The sequence below is a fragment of the Zeus faber genome, assembly GCF_960531495.2.
Source record: "Zeus faber genome assembly, chromosome: 5".
NCBI lineage: Eukaryota > Metazoa > Chordata > Actinopteri > Zeiformes > Zeidae > Zeus > Zeus faber.
In genome coordinates, this window is record NC_137192.1 from 9,428,713 (window position 1) to 9,450,581 (window position 21,869).

Consider the following 21,869-nt stretch of genomic DNA (forward strand, 5'->3'; position numbering starts at 1 on the left):
TGTCCCTGGGACTTAGTGTGACTGGTAGGTCACGGTGAGCAACAAGCCCCAGTGTAGCTGAATATACCATAAAACGTCTTGGTGCAAAATCGAAGCATCTGCAGTATCCTCCACCATCTTCTCTAGTATGCTGCTGCCTGATGGTTAGCAGCCCGTCAGAGTCAGTTTGGACAGGAGTTTATGTGTCACGCATTGAACTGGACATCAGTGATTAGCTGAAATAGTATGAACGTGGAGAGTGGGCCAAGGACAGACCTCATTCATCAGTCAAGCTTGAGATTGTACCAGATAAGCTTAGCTTTAAACATAACGCACTGTAAGTTTAACTTTCATAAGGACATAGATGCTAAGAACACACTCCTCAAGTTGCTTGCTTTGAAAAGTGTTGCTTTGGTTCTTTTGTAAAACATATTTTTGATCAATTCTGAAATTGCTATTAATTTCCTCTGTGCGTGCGTGTCTAGTAGCATTTACATCTCCAAAGGTACGGTATACAGCGCGGCAAAGACATACCCTAAAATATCATAATATCATATAACTAAAGCTGCACTAACCCAAGATCTATGACTCAACCGGAGACATTAACATCAACGAGAGGGATGGTCACTACAAAATGAGAGAACTCGGGTTGGGGAGGTTTCAGGAGAAGTGGCAGGAGGGGGCAGCATCGTAATATGTCTGGGGCAAAACTCCCAATGACTTTTTTAATGATATGTGTAACAGTCACACTGGGTTGGAACACACTTCCAGACCATTTCATTTGGCTTCCTCACACACTCGTTCCATTTGTCTTTGCTCGATGATTTGAATGTTTTTTCCACCTACAGTTCGGTCATAGGGCCCTCCCGGTGCCTCTTCCACTGCTGTTCACACTATCCTAACACTGTCATTTAGGAGACGACAACAGATTGCGAACACACCTTAGCGACACACTATATGCAGTGTGAGGGGGAGAATTGAGACACACACACACACACACACACGCACACACGCGCACACATGCACACACACACACGCCGGTGGCAGCTGTCCTGGCGTTTCTTAGGATGCCAGGCTGATCTATCTGTTACCTCCCAGGGGTTGGGGAGGTGCTGGTGGTGCTGGTGGTGCTGGTGGTGCTGGTGGTGGAGTGGGGGTCTCCCTCAGGACTGTTTTCACCTGCTTCCTACTCCAACTTCAGAGCACTCAGCATCCTGAGAACCGCACGGCTCAGTCTGGTTGCAGAATGGCAGTCCGGGGACCTCTCACAGGCCAACGGAGAAGGTTGCTGTCCTCTGCTGGACAGAACGCGTAAATGCATTTTTTCTTCACAGTGGTGGAAATAGAAGTAGAAGTGACACAAAATTGCCCAAAGTGAAAGTACAGCACCACATTGACATTTTTATGTAACTAATGAAATATAAGTACTTAAAGTATTAGAAGTTAAAGTATAATAATCATATACAAGTGCCCTTCTTTTGGGCCGCGTTGGACAAAGAGGCCAACCATTTGCCAGAGAGGCAAAAAGGAATTGACCAAAAGTCTGAGGGACTAAGCAATCTGACTGGTTCTGTGGATCGGTTCCTCTTGCTCTTTCTTTTGATTTTGAAAAAGTATAGATATTTTCATTGAAATGTGGTGGAGTAGAAGTCAAAAGTCTGAATATACTTAAGTGAGTTATCAAAGTCTATCAAATAATGATTTTTTTTGTTGATACATGAATACTCCCGTCCTTCACTCAATACTCCCTTGGCTCAATATCGTGTATTCTGGTTTGACTGAGTTTGAGCACACATTAGGTATGACGTTGAGCACGCTGTGTTCATTTACATTGAGGGACCTTCAGTATCTCCCATTTCTGTGGCCGTGCCTCCTCCGCCCAGCAGTCACTATGTGACGATGGAGCTGGCCCGACAGAACATTCTCCATTACAGTCCAATAAGTAAGTAGTTATTTGCGAGCACGATCGGAAATTAAAGGCATCTTAATACAGTGTGGCTCGCCGTAACTCATTAGTTGTATTGCCAGGTGATCTATATATGAAACAAAACAAAACACATAGTTTTACATTATACTTTATACGTAATTAGGCGGATGCTTTTGTCCAAAGTGACTTACAATAAGGACATTAAAGATCGAGACATCAAGCTAGACATTGGTGCAGGGATGTCGGCCAAATGTTGAATTTTTGTATTATAATTGTACTTGTGCATGTTGTCTGCCAAATGAATGCGCCGTCCACTTGAGACACAGAAGTACTGAAATAAACCTTCAATACAAACACCAACAGCATTGAGCATGACACCAACTGATTTTGCTCGATCTTCTCTTGCAGCGTCGGCTCTTAAACTCATTGTTGCCACTTTAACGCATGCATTGCCAGTTGGCCACTTTCGGTGTCTGTGTGTGTTTGAACAGTTGCTATGGGAGACAGGTGCCGTTCTCTTATGTGGTTGAGGCAGTATGGTGTGTGGTGTGATCGCAGTGGTAGTGATGCTGGCATGTGTGTGTGTGTGTGTGTGTGTGTGTGTGTGTGTGTGTACGTGCGTGTGCACAACTGGGCTTATACGCATATTTGTATATGTGTCTCTCTACATCTTGTGTATGTGTCAATGTCTGCATATGCACAAGAGTATGAAGAAGTGTGCACTTTATATGAGGCCTGTGTAAACTGTGAAGGAGCCTCGGTGCAGCACATCTCGCATGCCAGTGCCCCGTGGAATGCCTCTCATTGCGACAGCAGCCCTATCCAAACAGCAATTATCCTCCCCGGCCTCTTGTAGACACCTGCATCCGTAGACACTATTTTAAAGGTCCTGCTGGGATTGACAGTAAATTAGGTGGAGATATGTCTGCCATGGCAGTCAGATGCTGCAGCTCGCAAAATGATTGTCTCTGCAAATAGATAGATAGGGCTTTGAGGCTTTTCCCCCCCTAAGTCTCTTTTGGGTCCAACGGAGAAACTAAAGCTGTTTAAGACTGCTTATTTTTTAAGCAAAGCTATATAATGACACAAGCTCTTACACACATGGCGGAGCATTTTTACTATGTCATCCAGCTGTGGCTATTGCTCTCCCCACCGCCCCCCCCCCCCCCCCCCCACACACATACACAAATACACCAATGACACGTGCAAAAACACACCATCTATCTATCTATAAACACGGCAGGCAAAAGGTGAGCTCTCCTTGCGCGGCTCCATTCATCCATCCGCCTGGAATAAGATGTCTGGAATAGGACCAGCAGCTCCTCCAGTGATCTATGTCAGTGTTTGCGCTGCCTTGTTGACCCTCTGTCTCTGAGGCAGTGCTTAATGGAGGAGGAGGGGGCCGGAGCGGGGCTCTCGGTGGGATCCTGGAGTGCGTCAGATTGTCTGCGGGCCTGTGTTTGGATAAGGCAGCATGCCCATTGTCTCTGAAGGGCCGGCAGGGCAGAGGTATGTCTCCACGCTCCAGGAATAGAAAGACAGCTGAGGGCTGCCGCGCATTACTCAGGGGCAGGGCTGCTGCGACCGGCCGGGCCCATGGATCCAGACCCAGGACTTAGTACAATGAGAGATGGGTCATTGTCTGGAGCCAGCGCATAATAGCCAAGGTATTTCTCCCCAATGAAGTTGCTAAACGACTGATTAACTCGATGGTGTCGCCGTTGCTCGTGCCTGCAATAGAGCCGGGTTAAAGCGGGGTGTGGTGAGGTGGATCTTGCCAGGGAGCGACTGGGGTTTTGGGCTGCGTCGGTGCCACGCGCCTGCCTGTCTCCACTCTGATGAATTGGAGGGGGGCTAAGACCTGAGCCTGCCCAGTTGCTGCAAGGTATTGTGGGGAGGCGTGGAGACACTTACAGAGGTATTCACCGGTGATGAATGCTCCGCTCCAAAATGAAAGGCTGCTTCAATGCCCCTAAAACCGGATTTGGGTCGCTTTCAATTGTAAGGTGGTAAGACGGTGTAGTACAAGAGTAACAAAGAAAAAGCTGGATAGATAGATAGATAGATAGATAGATAGATAGATGGATAGATAGATAGATAGATAGATAGAATGTGAAAGCAGCCCTCCATAAATCCCAATCTCTCCCCATCTCTCGATCTAAGCCTGCTGGCATTCGGAGCATGATGATCTAAAACAACTGCGACCCTCTCCCACTTCACGCCAGCTCTTCGCTCCCACATCACCTACGTGTCTACAGATGAGGGGAACCGCACTACCCGCTTGAAAAACGTCTGATTCTGGCCACAGCATACGGGAAGGTACATCACACATGGTGTGGGCAGTAATCAAAACATGAGCACTCAGGAATGGGCCGGGCCGGCCCAGTCGAGGCTGTAAATGATTTTGAGGGAGAACACGGGGGACGTAAGCAGAGCCGCCACTCCAGGCACTCAGCTGTCGGGCAGGGTGGCGGTATAGCAGTGCGGAGAGATGTGCTGTGGGACCGCGCTAACAGCACATACGGCCATGAGGGCTATATGCACGCTTGTGTGTGTGTGTGTGTGTGTGTGTGTGTGTGTGTGTGTGCGTGCGTGCGCGTGCGCGTGCGTGTGTGTGTGTGTGTGTGAGCGCACGAGTGTGTGTGCGGACTTATTTAAAGAAAGCGGCTCTGGGGACTTTGGGATTCATCTCCTCCTCATGTGTTATCAGCATGCCAGCTTTTTTAACAGTACAGCAAGTGACATAGTACATAAAGCAGCCTCTGCCGCGCTGAAGAGCCCCTTGTCCCAGAATAACTCGGGCCCTCTCTATCTGACTGATGCCCGAGAAACGCCTCAGCCATTGCGGCAACACCTCTCCGCCCCGTCACGACAACAGATAGCGGCGTCAACAAAGATGGCCGACGCTGTTGCAGCCCCGGTCTTCAGAAAATCCAACGCCTGCCTAGACACTGAGGTCATAAAAATTTGCCTCGAAGCTACGAAAGCTACCACGGTAGCCATCTTGTGCTGCGTCAACGAAATGACCATCTCAAAATTAGCACGGCCACTCTTCCATGTTGGACGCGCCAACCGGACGCCGTACTTTGCTCTGCTCCTTCGACAACAGACAGTTCCCAAACAGTCATTCTCTCCATCCGGAATGCTGGACTCTGGCTTTGTCTATTCTGAGAAACCCTGGTGCCCCCCCCCCCCCCAACCGCCCCCCCTACCCGCGCCCCGGGCTGCACCGTCACCCTGCTCTCATTCCAGGCACCAACCTCTCCCCTTGCACTGAAGGTCAGATGTGCCGGGACCAGAATGTGAGAGGCACAGTCCTCGTGCTTCATGAATTATTCGATGGGCCGAAACCATGGAAGGCATGCCCAATATTAATAATAATATTACACGATAACCTATAAGGGGGACAGACTACTGTGTCCTCCATTTATAGCTTACACGGCCTGAAACAAACACAACAAGGCTCAAAGTCAAGATGTAGAAATTGAAGGGAATTTAAAGTGCAAAACCAAGAATCAAATAAACTTTGGGGACCGTGTGTTAGGTTGGTCGAATATTCAAATTTATATGTGGCGGCCCGGCTTTAGTATTTTAGTACGAGCTGCGGTCGGCCATGTTCAAACGTAGGCTGTTTCTCTCTATTAATATTGTGTGATGTATTTATAGCGCCATGTTTAATGCGGCTCCTGAAATAATCTCTTCTTGGGTTGCATCCTCTGTGGCCAAACACAATAGCAAACTTCCCTGTTGGCACTCAACAACAAAAAGTCACTTACAACATCTCAGCACCTCAGACCACCAAGTCGGTGAGGCGGTTGTGGAGGTAATTTCACTTTTCAATGGAGAGACTGCAGTCATGGGTTAGTTTTAGTTGAAACTTTATTGGGTATCTGGATTTTACTATTTGGTGGAAAATATATTTTCCATAGCGTACTGGAATATACATTTTTCCCCCCCATAGAATGGTGTATCAGATGCCTTATCAACCTACTTGTCATTGTTGGAAAGGGATAAATTAAATCAGAGTGCTGGATTTTGGGTGAGGATAAAGAAATAAAAAAGCTATTTCGTGGATGTTTGTGGTGCACTCCCTAGAGCATAAAATAACTGCACTACAAAAATAGTCTTGCTTGGGTTTGGCGCACTGATAAAAACGTAGTTCTCCTTTTGTGTCAATTGAGAGGCTCGGTCCGCACCAATGGGCGCTGGAGGAGGTGGCATATGGAAATGAGGGACACATCTCCACTGATCTTGACCTTGAGCAACACAATAAAAAGGGAACGCGCCTCGCCGAGTTGTTTGTTTCGTTGTGGACGCCTTGAGGTCAGTCTGCAACTTTTCTTTGGGATTTGTTTTCTAGGCTGCGCTATGCGCCTTTGCGCCGTTACGCACGGGGTGGATGACCCGCAAACTTGGCCGATCGAGGTCAACTTTTTATTCGCAGTCATTCGCTGAAACGTGCAATTTAATACTTTCTCGATCTGTTGACATGTTTTTCTCCGGGGGACGGTGGATTTCAAACTGCTCTGTGTGTTAGTGCGCGCTTTGGGCACTTTGCGCACTGAAAAATAAATCATGCGGTCATTGGATCAACTTTGAAAACTTTTTTTTTTTTTTTAAACTTACAACACAATTTGCAATTTCTCAATTTCTATTTGAGAACACTTAAGAAATCGAGGTTTTACCCATTCAAGTTGTTCCAATAACTACGCTGTAGTGTATGTCCATACGTTGTTATTTTTTCTTGACCTAGATTCACCCATAACGGATGTCAATGTGTTTTTGTCCTCTCACCAAGGAGATCCAGAGGTCCTCTGTCCGAGTCGCACCATGCCCCGCTTAGAAGTGCAGGAGTACGGCGAGGCTTCTCCGTTCCTGCGCAAAACGGACCTGGAGCTGCTGGCCTCTCAGACCAGAGCGTTTGACGGTACTTCATTTCATTATTTCGTAATATAAGTTACATTATGTTTGTATACGTTTAATTATGATGCATTTTACGTTTTATTTGATTTCAATATTAATTCTGCGCTGTAAGAAAAAATAATGTACAGTAATTAGCTTTCTTGCTGGAAATGTAAACTTTTTGCCAACTTACTAGATTTACATTTTTAAAACTCCGGAAAGTAAGATATTATAAGGCGATCCCTTCCAGATTTTACCATTCAGTTCAACTTCAAAGAGCTATATCTTTTTTATTATTTTATTATAATGTAATATATTTTTTAATAACATTTATTATATATTTTAAAGGTGGTCTGAATATGGAACTGTTTTCTTTCCAAATAGATATTTTTTATTATCAGAAAACCCTGCAAACCCTGCGAAGTACAGGGTACTCATACAATATAGAGCACGTAAAACTCACATCTGTAGTGTATACAACGAAAAGACTGGAGTCGTTGACGTTCATATAAAACGAGTCAACGTGTTAAAATAATTTTTGGGGGGCAAAATTTATGAGAGATGCAGATGGACAATACAAATGAGTAGCTAATATAACCCCCTTTCATATACAATTTTTTTAGGCCTATCCGTCTCATTGTGAGTTTGTATGCATCTATGTGAACAGGCCTGATCTTAATGGGACTTAACCTGTACAAACAAAGGAAATTATGATACTGTTGGTTACTTTGGATTCACAATTTCTATCTAACATTTTGAGAACATAAAAATAGGTTTCCCCCAAATTAAACTGACTGTCATCCTCCAATCAAAACCTCTTGGGCATTGCTAGGTAAGAAGAGAGTGTGGATCCCCGATGAGAAGGAAGCTTATATTGAGGCCGAGATCAAGGAACTGGACGGTGACAAAGTCATCGTCGAGACCAAAGATGGAAAGGTAGGACGCTGCCGTTTCGAAAAACACTAAATGCACTTATTCAGTGCTCGTTAAATAACGACACGTTTCGATCCGTGGTGCCTCAGACCCGGACGGTGAAGGAGTGCGACATCCAGCAGATGAATCCTCCCAAGTACAACATGATGGAGGACATGGCCATGCTGACTCACCTCAACGAGGCCTCTGTGCTGTGCAATCTGCGCAGACGCTACGCCGCCTGGATGATCTATGTGAGTAGCCCACGCCAGAGGAACCATGGACCCTGCGACTCAACTCCACTCTTGTTCCCCAACAATTTCACCAAATTTCAGGCAGACTATAGCTTACAAAGATGTATTTTCAATGATTTACATTCTACAATTTTTCAATTATGCTCACACAAACAAGGAATTTGGCTCTGGTTGTCAGGGCCTTGCACTCCTGTCCCCTGTTCAACAAGAAAACCTTGGCGCTTTTCAGAGTTTCAGGCGGTACTGCACTTGTTTGGAGGTGATGGAGCTGACGGAGGTTTAACTCATGCATATTGTGCCTGTATTCCAGACCTACTCTGGGCTCTTCTGCGTGACGGTGAACCCCTACAAGTGGCTGCCGATCTACACGGCCCAGGTGGTGGCGGCCTACAAGGGCAAGCGCCGCTCGGAGGCCCCGCCCCACATCTACTCCATCGCCGATAACGCCTACAACGACATGCTGCGCAGTGAGTGGCGCATCTACGTCCTGGAAGTCACAAAAAAAACAACAACACGACATATTCATCTTTAGGGCGGTATTGACACTTTTCTTTCATTCGTTATTTCAGATCGTGAGAATCAATCCATGCTCATCACGTAAGTGACAAGCACTCTGACTACCATGACGTTTTTTATCTAGTTGACATTGACAGGTAATATGTGACATCATCTCGTATGAGCAATCAGCAACTATCGTAGGCCAACATAATTTTTTTTTTTTTTTTTTTTTTTTTTAAATCCGCTTCGTAACTTTGTGTATTTTTGCAACGCTATTGAAAACATTTTTCCCCTTGTCCTTCTTTTGATCTGTAACCACCAGTGATTTTGACTTTACCAGTTGTGTGAAAAACCTATCATCTCTGTATCCACGCATTTTTGTTCACACACATTTGTTGTTCACACTCCTGTAGCGGAGAATCTGGTGCTGGCAAAACTGTCAACACGAAACGTGTCATTCAGTATTTTGCTATTGTGGCAGCTCTCGGGGAAGCACCTGCTAAGAAAGCAGTAAGGCCTTTTATGGCAGTTCATGGTTTTATTCCCCACCCATTTTTTTTCCAGCATTTTTCTTGTTTTTTTTTTCTTTGGTCCCAGGAATCCCAGCGTGTATTCCCCCTTTAAACCGTGTTCTACACCTTTTCATCATTGAGTGTCAAAGTGGTGAATGCTGGTATTCATTACACCCCCCGTGTCCATTACCCTCATCTGTCTTGCGCAGCCTCTTTTTATCCACTTTCGTGCTCCATCGTTGGTTTTGAAAATATTTTGTTCCCCTCCCTTTTCTCCGATTTTTCCCTCCCGCATTAACCTTTTAAGACTCTAAATTTTCCATCTTTAAATTCTGGGTTTTGATTTTTCCCTTTTTGCTTGATTTTCCTTTTTTTCTCTCATTTTTCCTCCCGTACGGTATTTTGCCGTCCCTATTTCACATGTCACAAAGTGACATGTGTTCCATCACACAAAGCCAGGTCATCTTCATTTTAAGCTCGGATTAAAGATATGAGCTTCCTCATTTGTCTTTGACCATTTGTCCAATGTACCATCACGTCTGTTAAACTGCAGTTTGCATGATATTCACTCGTCTCTCGCCCTCTTTTCACAGCTGATGCTTTCCACTAAATCAGGGGTAAGTTTGACTTAGTGATCGTCTTATATTAAGGATCTGTAAAGTGACTCGACGTCCTTAGCTTTTATTATTTTACCTCACTCAGGGAACCTTGGAGGATCAGATCATCGAGGCCAACCCTGCCATGGAGGCGTTCGGCAATGCCAAAACTTTGAGGAATGACAACTCATCCCGCTTTGTCAGTACCTTTTCTTTTTTTCTTTTAATACATTAAGTTTTAATGGAAGTAGAATATGTATAGCTTTGATTCAACTTGCGCCTGTGGACGCCTCTGACCCGTATTCTCTGTTTCGGCTTCTCCACAGGGCAAGTTCATCAGGATCCACTTTGGACCGACCGGGAAGCTCGCCTCGGCTGATATCGAGATATGTGAGTTTTGTTTCCGCCACCATGAAATGCTCGATCGGAACAGTGCAGAGTGCAGGCGTCACAACGACTCGCTTTCTCACTCAGATCTCCTGGAAAAATCCAGAGTGATATTTCAGCAGCCAGGTGAGAGGAGCTACCACATCTACTACCAGATCATGTCCCAGATGAAGCCGGAACTTCCAGGTTCGTTAGATCCCAAAACACTAATTTCTCGTTACTGTGGGAACACACGGTTGACAATGACCACTTGGCTCCTCCTCCACAGACCTGCTGCTGGTGTCCACCAACCCCTACGACTACCACTTCTGCTCCCAGGGCGTGACCACAGTGGAGAACATGGATGACGGGCAGGAGCTTATGGCCACGGACGTAAGAGCATTCATTCATGAATGCACATGTGGCTTGCCCTGGTCTCTGGCCGTGACCTCACTTCCTGTCCGTCCCTCTGCAGCACGCCATGGACATCCTGGGCTTCTTGCCGGATGAGAAGTATGGCTGCTATAAAATAGTCGGCGCCATCATGCACTTTGGCAACATGAAGTTCAAGCAAAAGCAGCGGGAGGAGCAGGCCGAGGCCGACGGCACTGAAAGTATGAATGAGAATGATGATTTTAAATGTTCTGCCTCCTTACCAGAAGTTTGAGATGGATAGATCGGTACTTTATCCATTCGTGGAGGGAAATTGCGACGGGAAATCTATTATTTTGTTATTATTTATTTTATATTATTATTAAGATATATATATATATATATATATAATTACATAATTTTTAATTGTATTTATTTATATCATATTATTTATTTATAATATTTATCACCACTCTTTTTCTGCCTCGTCACCCAGGTGGCGACAAGGCCTCCTACTTAATGGGCGTCAGTTCAGCGGATCTGATCAAGGGGCTCCTGCACCCCCGAGTCAAGGTGGGAAACGAGTACGTGGTGAAGGGCCAGAACGTGGAACAGGTGAGGAAAAAAAGCTGTGAAACATACACTGTCTTTTTTTGTTTTATTATCTTCCAAGAGAGAATGGTTTACATAATGAGATAAATGTTACACTTGAAAACACAATATCGAGCAGTGTGGGCCTAGACAATATTCATTTGTAATGTAAAATTTCACCTGGACCAATTCTCTAAAACTAGCTGTAATATTTAAGACATTTTGAGATAGGTTTTTAGATCATAATTTAAATATCTTAATTCAAATAACACAATGTCACATTGAAAGACAGTTGACTTGCTTCTGGTTTGACTAAAGATGGAAAACCGGCACGACAGAGGATTTTCATTTGCTGATACAAAAAGAATCCATTCAGTTTTTTTCCGCACCTCTGTTCATTCTTCTCTGTGATAATTATGAAAACAAGGGCCAGTTTCTTAATCCTCAATAGATCGATACACTCAGCACCTCCACACACTCTGGAATCCGGTAACCAAGCAACAGAGGCAACTCATGTAAATGACAGTTGTATTCCTTGTGTGTGTGTGTGTGTTGTAGGTGAACTACGCTGTTGGCGCTCTGGCCAAAGCCACTTACGACCGCATGTTCAAATGGCTTGTGGGACGCATCAACCGCACCTTGTACACCTCCCTGCCGCGCCAGCATTTCATAGGAGTGCTGGACATCGCCGGCTTTGAGATCTTCGATGTGAGTACTTTCATACGTCTGTAATGAAATTAAATATATCTTTGGTTCAACTATAGGCAATAGCAGGGAAAGGAGGGTCATTTATTTGCCTGCAATTTTCTGTAAAGGGCGAAAAATACATTTCTTGGACAGGTGCTCCTGCCTTATTTTGTTCTAGAAAGGGTGCAGGACAAATCTATGCCATGATTTCTTGTTAGTCCTGCTCAGTCCTGTTCTGTTTTATTGCTTTTTTTTTTCTGACCACCTGTTCCACGCTCATTGCAGCTTAACAGCTTCGAACAGCTGTGCATCAATTTCACCAATGAGAAACTGCAACAGTTTTTCAACCACCACATGTTCATCCTGGAGCAGGAAGAGTACAAGCGAGAGGGCATCGAATGGACCTTCATTGACTTTGGGCTCGACTTGCAGGCCTGCATCGATCTCATTGAAAAAGTACCTTGAAAAAAAACCACTTTATTCACGATGACAGGCTTTTCAAATGCCTGTATGATATTGTATTTAAAGATGGTTTTGCTGTTTGTGTTCAGCCGCTGGGCATCATGTCCATCCTCGAAGAGGAGTGCATGTTCCCCAAGGCCACGGACAACAGCTTCAAGGCCAAGATGTACGACAACCACATCGGCAAGTCCCTAAACTTCCAAAAGCCGAGGCCTGACAAGAAACGGAAGTACGAGGCACACTTTGAGCTGGTGCACTACGCCGGGGTGGTAAGTGCGTTTTCACTGAAAGTCGAAGAACGCCATCTTGGAAGTCGACTGGTCATTGGTCTTATTGATGAGACACTTCTGCCTCGCAGGTACCGTACAACATCGTGGGCTGGCTGGACAAAAACAAAGACCCTCTGAACGAGACGGTGGTGATCTGCTTCCAGAAGTCCTCCAACAAGCTGCTCGCCTCTCTGTATGAGAAATACGTCAGCTCGGACTCAGGTACAGTAGGCGGATAATGAAAACCTCTAGTGCTTGGACTAAAACAAAAACACAGCGCGACGGTTCATTCATTGCGTTCAAACTAATCAGTGTGAAATTTGGACAGCAGCTGACCGCATTACAGGAGGCAAAGAGAAGAGAAAGAAGGCCGCGTCTTTCCAGACCGTCTCTCAGCTTCACAAGGTGAGAATTGCTGTTGGTCATTATGAATGGACTAACTACAATCATGTTATATAGTAAGGTCAATTAAAATGGAAAAAAAAATACTAGAAATTCCTCACATCACTGAAAATCTGGGAGGGAGACAGTTAAGACTTGCAGTGATGTTTAGGGCAATGATCACATGAACATCACTTTAAGTCTGTGCTGGCTCCTCTCTCCTCTGCAACAAGGAACCCGTGTGAGGTAAAAAAAAAAATATTCTGCATAATGGAAAAAGTGATGTAGGCGTATTCGCAAAAAAAGGTTTTATTGTGTCGTCTTCACTGAATTTGCAGGAGAATCTAAACAAGCTGATGACAAACCTCCGCAGCACCCAGCCCCACTTTGTCCGCTGCATCATCCCTAATGAGACCAAGACTCCAGGTATGGCTTAGGGTTAGAGTTAAGTTTAATCCTAACTTAATCACATCTCATGTACACACTGTCAGCGTGGGTGGGTGGAGGAGTTGGTGTAGCCAAGGCCTCAGTTGATGTAGGAAACCTGTGCCCAGGGATCATGGACTCCTTCTTGGTGCTGCACCAGCTACGCTGCAACGGTGTGCTGGAGGGCATCAGGATCTGCAGGAAGGGCTTCCCCAACCGCATCATCTACGCTGACTTCAAACAGCGGTGAGTACTACTGTATGTGCCTCCACCAAACACCCAGAAGTGGTTCCTTAGTTCTGTATGTGAGGCTAAAATCAAATCTCTCTTATTCACGGACAGGTATCGCATTCTGAACCCACAAGCAATTCCAGACGATAAGTTTGTGGACAGCATCAAAGCTTCGGAGAAGCTGCTGGCTTCCTTGGATGTGGACCACAGCCAGTATAAGTTTGGACACACCAAGGTAGGAGGCTGAGGAGCATCTGTAGTACAGTGTCATTATCCAGCGCTTCCGTGCTCTTTTTTATGACAGTTAATAAAATGACTCCCCAACTCCTTCATTTAGGTGTTCTTTAAGGCAGGCCTTCTGGGCAGTTTGGAGGAGATGAGGGACGAGCGACTGGCCAAAGTCCTCACGCTGCTGCAGGCCATCAGCCGGGGCATGATCATGAGGATGGAGCTGTCAAACATGAGGGAGGGGAAGTAAGAGACCAATAAAGACATTGTGTTTTATCTGAACGAATGGAAACAAAAAAAAAAACATGTCCCCCTTACGGTGGTATTTGGGTGAGATTTCAAGGTGGCAGAAGAATCTCCAGAATGCCCTCTGTTTGCTCGATACCTCACAGGAAGGTGAAGACATGACTGTGAAGCAAATAAACTCCCCTGCCAGTTGCTCTCCTGCAACAGGTTCAATAGCAACATGATCAGCTGCGAGCCTTTCAGCTTGTGATACAATATACCTCTGCACTCCCTCTCTGGCTCCAGTATGTGCGGCATGCAAGGGCAGTGTTATCGGCGTGTGTGAGGCGTACGCTGGTCCTTTTATGGTTGCCAGGCATGTGTGTGGCCCCACTGGTAATAAGGGCCCCATCACCCACACCCCCTCCTCTCATCCTCTCTCTCCAAATTAAACAATGCTGACGGTGTCCTTAGAGCCAGGTGGCGACATGTGTCAAGTGGCAGCTGCTTGGTCCCGCCCCTAAAAATATGTCTCCCTGGATGGGCCGGTGCCCCCTGGCCGCTTTTGTCCGCGGCGCCTGTACTTCTTAGTGAGTGCATTGATGGGATGTGTGACGGGTGACAGAGGATTAAAGGCCGCCGTTGGACAGAGGGCTTTGGTTTCTAAATAAACACCAAGGCGCTCACCTTTGAGAGGCACTTGGCACGGAGTCATGTCAAAAATGCGACCAGACTGGCGGCACTGCTCCCCCACCCTCATTCAGTCACCTCTTGCTGCATTTATCACCCGGGCGCTGGCCTGCCCTCGCTCGCACACACACCATCTAAACCCTGGCAGGAAGTCCTTGACCAGTCTGCTCTAGTTCCATACTTGGGACCGCGGGAGGCTAAATCAGTCCAGTGGCCTTATTTGATCACGGTCGAGTAATAGCAATATCGGGGCAAAGGTTTTCCATTGGATCCGTTTCATAAACTACGAGTTGCAAAGGAAATGCTGGTGAAAGATTATTTATTAATACACAAACGTACATTGCAGACCAAATAGAGTGGCACTGGCCAGATGTATAATTTTTTTTTCTTCTGGTCTAAAGAAATCAGAATTATTTCTCTCAGTCTCAATCATCTCTTTGGGCCCTCCACATCCAGGGAGGCTCTGATGATCATCCAGTGGAACATCCGCGCCTTCAACGCGGTGAAGCACTGGCCCTGGATGAGGCTCTTCTTCAAGATCAAGCCTCTCCTGAAGAGCGCGGCCACCGAGAAGGAGATGGCCAACCTGAAGGAGGAGCTGGGCCGGCTGAAAGAGGCCCTGGAGAAATCTGAGGTCAAGCGCAAAGAGCTGGAGGAGAGGCAGGTCAGCCTGATCCAAGAGAAAAATGACCTCTCTCTGCAGCTGCAGGCAGTAAGTGGTATACACCCTCGTTCATTCAGCACCACCAGGCATGAGTGGAGTTCAAAGTATGGAAACCCATAGATACTTGTTAGCTTTGATCTGGTGTGTAGAAATTCCAAGCAGAAAACACAACAAAAAATTCACTAACACTTTACTTGACAGTCTAGTGTTGAACTCCATATACAACTGACTCAGTTGAGTTACTCAAGTTGCTCAACATTTGTACTTATTTAGTTACACAATAAATCTCATCCACTTTGTTTTCCCTCTCTCTCCGGTCCCCGTAGGAACAGGACAACCTGGCAGACGCCGAGGATCGCTGCGACCTGTTGATCAAGACCAAAATCCTGCTGGAGGCCAAGGTGAAGGAGCTGATGGAGCGTCTGGAGGACGAGGAGGAGATGAGCGCCACCGTGCTGGCCAAGAAGCGCAAACTGGAGGATGAGTGCGCTGAGCTGAAGAAGGACATTGACGACCTGGAGATCACCCTGGCCAAGGTGGAGAAGGAGAAGCACGCCACCGAGAACAAGGTGAGAAGAGGGTGAAAGAGAGAGGGTGTTAGCATGGTCTGTGCAGAAGGGAGGGCGGAGAAATCCAGCTTCAATAAGATAATGAAACACCTTTAGCACATTGGAACTTAAGTGTGCTCCCCATGCGCAAACGCTACTCCCCAGGTGAAGAACCTGATTGAGGAGATGGCAGTTCTGGATGAGACCATTCTGAAGCTGACCAAGGAGAAGAAGGCTCTCCAAGAGGCCCACCAGCAGACCCTAGATGACCTGCAGGCAGAGGAAGACAAAGTCAACACTCTGACGAAGGCCAAGGGAAAGCTTGAGCAGCAAGTCGATGATGTGAGTTCCCCACACTAAAGTCACTTCACTAATTCATCACACATGAAACAAGAAAAAAAAAAGAATTCCTTAAATACAAATGAGTATTCGAGTGACAGCAGCAGAAATTTCAGTAAATTCTGATCAATCTTTTCCATTTACATAGCAATGATCAAAGCATTCATATTTTGGTTTGAGTTGGTTGGTGTGATTCATTTCCTTTCCTCTAAATCAGTTGGAGGGCTCACTGGAGCAGGAAAAGAAGCTGCGTATGGATCTGGAGCGGGCCAAGCGCAAGTTGGAAGGAGATTTAAAACTCTCCATGGAGTCTCTGATGGACCTGGAGAACGACAAGCAGCAACTCGAAGAGAAGCTGAAAAAGTGAGAATCACCTTGAAATTTAGATCAGAAAGAAAAAGAAAAATCATTGCTTGCTTGTATAAATGAGCAGCAGTGATTTGACAAGCCTTTTTCCATTTTCATTTGAACATTAGAAAAGATTTTGAAATGAATGAGGCCAGCGCCAAGATTGAGGACGAGCAGACCATGGTCATCCAGCTCCAGAAGAAAATAAAGGAGCTACAGGTAGGAACATAAACGATGGTTTATTATCCTGAACCTCCTAACAGATTTCATGCATCACGATGATCAACATAAACCACACCCATCCATCCACACTGATTCGCAGGCCCGTGTGGAGGAGCTCGAGGAGGAGCTGGAAGCCGAGCGTGCATGCAGGGCCAAGGTGGAGAAGCAGCGTGGGGACGTGGCCCGGGAGCTGGAGGAGCTGAGCGAGCGGCTGGAGGAGGCGGGCGGCGCCACCCTGACGCAGATCGAGATGAACAAGAAGCGCGAGGCGGACTTCCTGAAGCTGCGGCGCGACCTGGAGGAGGCCATGCTGCACCACGAGGCCACGACGGCGGCGCTGCGAAAGAAGCACGCCGACAGTGTGGTGGAGCTGAGCGAGCAGATCGACAGCCTGCAGCGTGTCAAGCAGAAGCTGGAGAAGGAGAGGAGCGAGGTCAAGATGGAGGCCGACGACCTGGCCTCCACGGTGGAGCAGATCTCCAAGGGCAAGGTGGGGACATGAACATAGACACAAAGAGAAAGAAAGTAAGACTCATTCATAGTGTTTTATTTTTTCAATTCATTAGAAAGGCAACTGTTGATGCATTCAAGGTCAAGTTTCGCTAGAGGTGCGACTGGACCTTAAAAAAAAAAAGAGGAGAAAAAAAGAAAAATTGTCTGTGGAACTTCTGTAGTTCCATAAGCACCATGCCAAACCCATCATTTTTAACCATCTCAACTCCAGATAATTTCTAAATCAATGTCTTATCTAGCTGCGTGTACAATCATTTTTGTTTGCTTGTGCTGAAGAATGTATGCATTAAATGTTTCTTTTTTATTGCCTTCTCCTGTCTGCAGGCCACCTCGGAGAAGACGTGTCGTCTGTATGAAGACCAAATGAATGAAGCCAAGGCCAAAGCAGAGGAACTCCAGCGGCAGCTCAACGAGACCAACACCCAGAGGGCCCGTGCTCAGGCCGAGTGTGGTGAGTGACCGCCATAAGGTTTCATGTTTTTTTCCCAGGGTTCACAGGCAGAACGTGTCAGAGGTTTTAACGCCTCATCGCTGTTGGCTTTCCCTGGTATTTAGCCGAGCTTGGCAGGAAGATCGAGGAGCGCGAAGCCCTGGTCTCCCAGCTCCACCGCACCAAGAACTCCTTCAGCCAGAATGCAGAGGAGCTCAAGAAACAGCTGGAGGAGGAGTACAAGGTGAGTACCAGGGACATTACTCACTGTGACACTTAACTAACGCAGCACTTATGTGTTGAGGGTAATTTTAAATAACCACTACTGGTTGGTCTCATTCAAAGGGGAAGAACACGTTGGCCCATGCACTGCAGTCATCCAGACACGACTGTGAACTGCTCAGAGAGCAGTACGAGGAGGAGCAGGAGGCCAAGGCCGAGCTGCAGCGGGCTCTGTCCAAGGCCAACGCTGAGGTGGCTCAGTGGAGAACCAAGTATGAAACTGACGCCATTCAGAGGACAGAAGAACTGGAGGAGGCCAAGTGAGTGAGACGTAGGATTCTTCCTTTCTGGAATCGGATGGAACCAAAGATTAACCGTGATATCAGAAATGACGTTGGTTTTTTGGCATCTCTGTCAGGAAGAAGCTGGTGACTCGTCTCCAGGAAGCTGAGGAGATTGTGGAGGCTTCCAACGCCAAGTCCTCCTCTCTGGAGAAGACCAAACACCGGCTCCAAACAGAGATTGAGGATCTGGTCATGGACTTGGAGCGTGCTAACGCTGCAGCTGCTACCCTGGACAAGAGGCAGCGAAACTTTGATAAGGTGGGGGCACAATGCAGTGCTGACCTTATTTCAACCAGATACTGTATTTTATTGTGGCACAACAAATCCTACCACAATGAGCAAATATTACATTTGATTAAATGATAAATGTGAATCGTCTTCAGGTGAAATAATGGCGTGGCATTACACACATACGTACATTACTCACCATTTAATTCTCCACCTCAATCCAATAAAGAGAGAAATTATTACAATCAATATTTCTGTTGGCCCTGTCCAGGTGCTGGCTGAGTGGAAACAGAAGTACGAGGAGTGCCAGTTAGAACTGGAAAACTCTCAAAAAGAGTCTCGTGGTCTAAGCACAGAGCTCTTCAAACTGAAGAACTCCTACGAGGAGGCTCTGGACCATCTGGAGACCACGAAGCGAGAGAACAAGAACCTCCAGGGTAATGGAATACACCATCGTAGCTGGCCTCATAGAAGCCCAGAACACTAGTTGGAACAATGAATAAAGAACAAAAGAGAAAACCCAACCATAAACTGACTGATTATGTGTCCATTATTATAGAGGAGATCGTTGACCTGTCTGATCAAATCAGCCAGGGAGGCAAGACCATCAATGAGCTGGAGAAGATCAAGAAGGGTTTGGACATGGAGAAAAGTGAGATTCAGGCTGCACTTGAGGAGGCTGAGGTAAGCGGTTTTCTGTCTTTTCCTTTCACTTTAGATTGAAACTATTTTGCCTCAGACGACCCATGTGCTGCTTTGCTAAGCGATGTTCTGTCTCAGGGCACTCTGGAGCACGAGGAGAGCAAGACCCTGCGGATCCAGCTTGAGCTCAACCAGATAAAGGCAGATGTTGACAGGAAGCTGGCAGAGAAAGAGGAAGAAATTGACAACCTTCGGTATGTTTGCTCAGCGGACTTAACCTTTTTTTTACTTTCTAGATTCCCCAGCTTTAGCGTTAGACATATTGTCCAATCCATCTGATAGTCCCATATGCTCTGACCTTAATAACCCAATATGCTCAATGTTCTCTCATATCTAGACGAAACCACCAGAGATCTCTTGAGTCCATGCAGGCCACACTCGATGCCGAGGCCAAGTCTCGCAACGAGGCTGTACGCCTGAGGAAGAAGATGGAGGGTGACCTGAACGAGATGGAGATGCAGCTGAACCACGCCAACAGGCAGGCTTCAGAATCCCAGAAACTATTGAGAAACCTACAGGTGCAGATTAAGGTGAGTTTGTACAATGGTGCACCTTTAGGTTTCAATCCAATCTTTCTTCCGGACTGGTGTGACTCATCGTATACCACCATCAATGCACCTGTCTCATCACAATGTGCAACAATTTTGTGGCCCATTCAGGACATTCAGCTGGAGCTGGATGAGACCCTTCACCAGAACGAGGACCTGAAGGAGCAGGCGGCGGTGACCGAACGCCGGAACAACCTCCTGGCCGCAGAGGTGGAGGAGCTCCGGGCCTTGCTGGAGCAGAACGACCGTGCTCGCAAGCTGGCCGAGCACGAGCTGCTGGAGTGCACCGAGAGGGTCAACTTGCTACACTCTCAGGTAAGGGGGAGTGTTCGCAATATTTTGGCGCGGTTTGGTGGTAATGAAAAACTAAACGCATCAACATATCAGCACCAAAATGGAAGGACATTTTTTCTTTGGTCTTTTACCCAACAGAACACGGGGCTGATCAACCAGAAGAAGAAGCTGGAGAGCGATCTGTCCATGCTGTCCACCGAAGTGGATGACGCCATGCAGGAGTGCCGGAATGCAGAAGAGAAGGCCAAGAAGGCCATCACCGACGTGAGGGAGCCTTACACAGCTCAGATAGTCATGTAAAAGTTCACAATTCACCCCTTGCTATTTGTCCTGACACGTGAATCCCCCTCACTGCACAGGCGGCCATGATGGCGGAGGAGTTGAAGAAGGAGCAGGACACCAGCGCCCATCTGGAGAGGATGAAGAAGAACATGGAGCAGACCATCAAGGACCTGCAGATGCGTCTTGACGAGGCCGAACAAATCGCCCTCAAGGGAGGCAAGAAGCAGATCCAAAAACTGGAGATCAGGGTGGGTTGGAGGGAAATTCCTTAATGTATCTGATCTTTCCTTCATAGATACTCTGCACGTTATTCTTGATTGTAGGAGCGAACTCGTAATCTCTCATGTTAACAATAGGTAAAAGAGCTGGAAAATGAACTGGAATCTGAGCAAAAGAAAAGCCAAGAGTACCAGAAGGGTGTCCGCAAGTACGAGAGGAAAATCAAAGAGCTCACTTACCAGGTAAACCACCATATGCATGAACTATATGCTACAGCGTGGAACAGTATGGTGGGGGGGATGTGACGGATATACTGCCCTCTGTTGTTCAGACCGAGGAGGACAAGAAGAACCTGGCTCGCCTCCAGGATCTAATAGACAAGCTGCAGACCAAGGTGAAGAGTTACAAGAGGCAGTCTGAAGAAGCGGTAAGTTGCCCAAAGATCACAAACTATTCTCAACTATTCTGTCTTTGAACATTTAGGTCATGCAATTATTTAAATGTATTCGTAAAGCCGCCAGTCCAATGTACACGATAAAAGTACTCTAGTATTATATTGGAATATACTGTATGGTAATGAGATCATTGTTGGATCATGACCAACAAAAAGAAGGCATTGCTGCCAGCTTCCTGTTGAGAGCACTGGTAACGAGTTTGCTGAATGGACTAGTTCGTAGCCTTTTGTGACTTGTTGCATAAATGCAATGGAAAATTCTATTTGCGTCCTCACATGCACACACACCATATTAAACCCCTTCCATCTTTAAATATCAACATCTTGTAGCTGATTCATTGCTTTTCATTGCTCCGATACAAGGAGGAGCAGGCCAACTCCAACCTCACCAAGTACAGGAAGCTTCAGCATGAGCTGGACGACGCCGAGGAGAGGGCTGACATGGCCGAGTCGCAGGTCAACAAGCTCCGCGTCCGCACCCGAGATCAGGGAGGAAAGGTCAGTACAGTTTCACCACCGCGGAATCCATTTGATGCTACATCAGGCTTCGGAACTGGATGACCTTTGGAGTTATTAGTTAAAATTAGCCCCGCAGGCTCCGTAACAAGGATACAGGGGCTAATATTAGTACAGACCAGATGTAATCCCCAAATTAAAGCTGGCCCCTGCATAGAACCCTTTCATGTGATTTCTATGGCCTGGTCACGAGTGGTTCCCTCCATTACAATGTATACGTGGTTGCTAATAAACAGCTCTGCCTCGTGTGTTTCAGCTCGCCGAGTGATGTGAAGAGGATGACCGCCATGGCCAAAGATATCACAGCCAGCCAGCTGCAACAGCTGTACCCGACTGTGTGAACGCATTCAAATAAACAACCACTGAACCTTCAAAACACGCCCGGTTATTTCAATGTGGAGAACACGGGCGTGATAAAAATATACAGCGTAAAGAGGGGAGGGGGGGTGTTAAGAAGAATTTATTACGATTATTAATTTCACAAACAA

At 46.5% G+C, this 21,869-nt stretch overlaps 1 protein-coding gene across 2 annotated transcripts; it reads left to right on the top strand.

The window, feature by feature from the left end:
• Positions 1-6,207: 6,207 nt before the first annotated feature.
• Positions 6,208-21,757, top strand: LOC307230378 (myosin-7-like). 2 transcript variants are annotated; one of them, XM_080000718.1, is made up of 44 exons: positions 6,208-6,229; positions 6,705-6,833; positions 7,641-7,744; positions 7,831-7,974; positions 8,285-8,441; positions 8,544-8,571; positions 8,886-8,982; positions 9,578-9,601; positions 9,687-9,779; positions 9,907-9,970; positions 10,055-10,153; positions 10,236-10,339; positions 10,422-10,560; positions 10,815-10,933; positions 11,468-11,617; positions 11,882-12,052; positions 12,148-12,327; positions 12,417-12,549; positions 12,656-12,732; positions 13,047-13,134; positions 13,263-13,380; positions 13,477-13,600; positions 13,703-13,839; positions 14,965-15,220; positions 15,499-15,741; positions 15,886-16,062; positions 16,277-16,422; positions 16,536-16,626; positions 16,730-17,119; positions 17,467-17,593; positions 17,698-17,816; positions 17,918-18,114; positions 18,213-18,396; positions 18,638-18,803; positions 18,926-19,050; positions 19,147-19,262; positions 19,406-19,598; positions 19,728-19,931; positions 20,049-20,174; positions 20,270-20,440; positions 20,549-20,653; positions 20,743-20,838; positions 21,229-21,363; positions 21,638-21,757. In XM_080000718.1, the coding sequence occupies exons 2-44, from the start codon at positions 6,737-6,739 to the stop codon at positions 21,647-21,649; spliced, it is 5,826 nt and encodes a 1,941-aa protein (XP_079856844.1). In that variant the 5' UTR covers positions 6,208-6,229; positions 6,705-6,736; the 3' UTR covers positions 21,650-21,757. The 2 variants fall into 2 exon arrangements, with proteins under 2 accessions (XP_079856844.1, XP_079856845.1); XM_080000719.1 differs by having other exon boundaries at positions 12,659-12,732.
• The last annotated feature ends 112 nt before the right edge of the window (positions 21,758-21,869 follow it).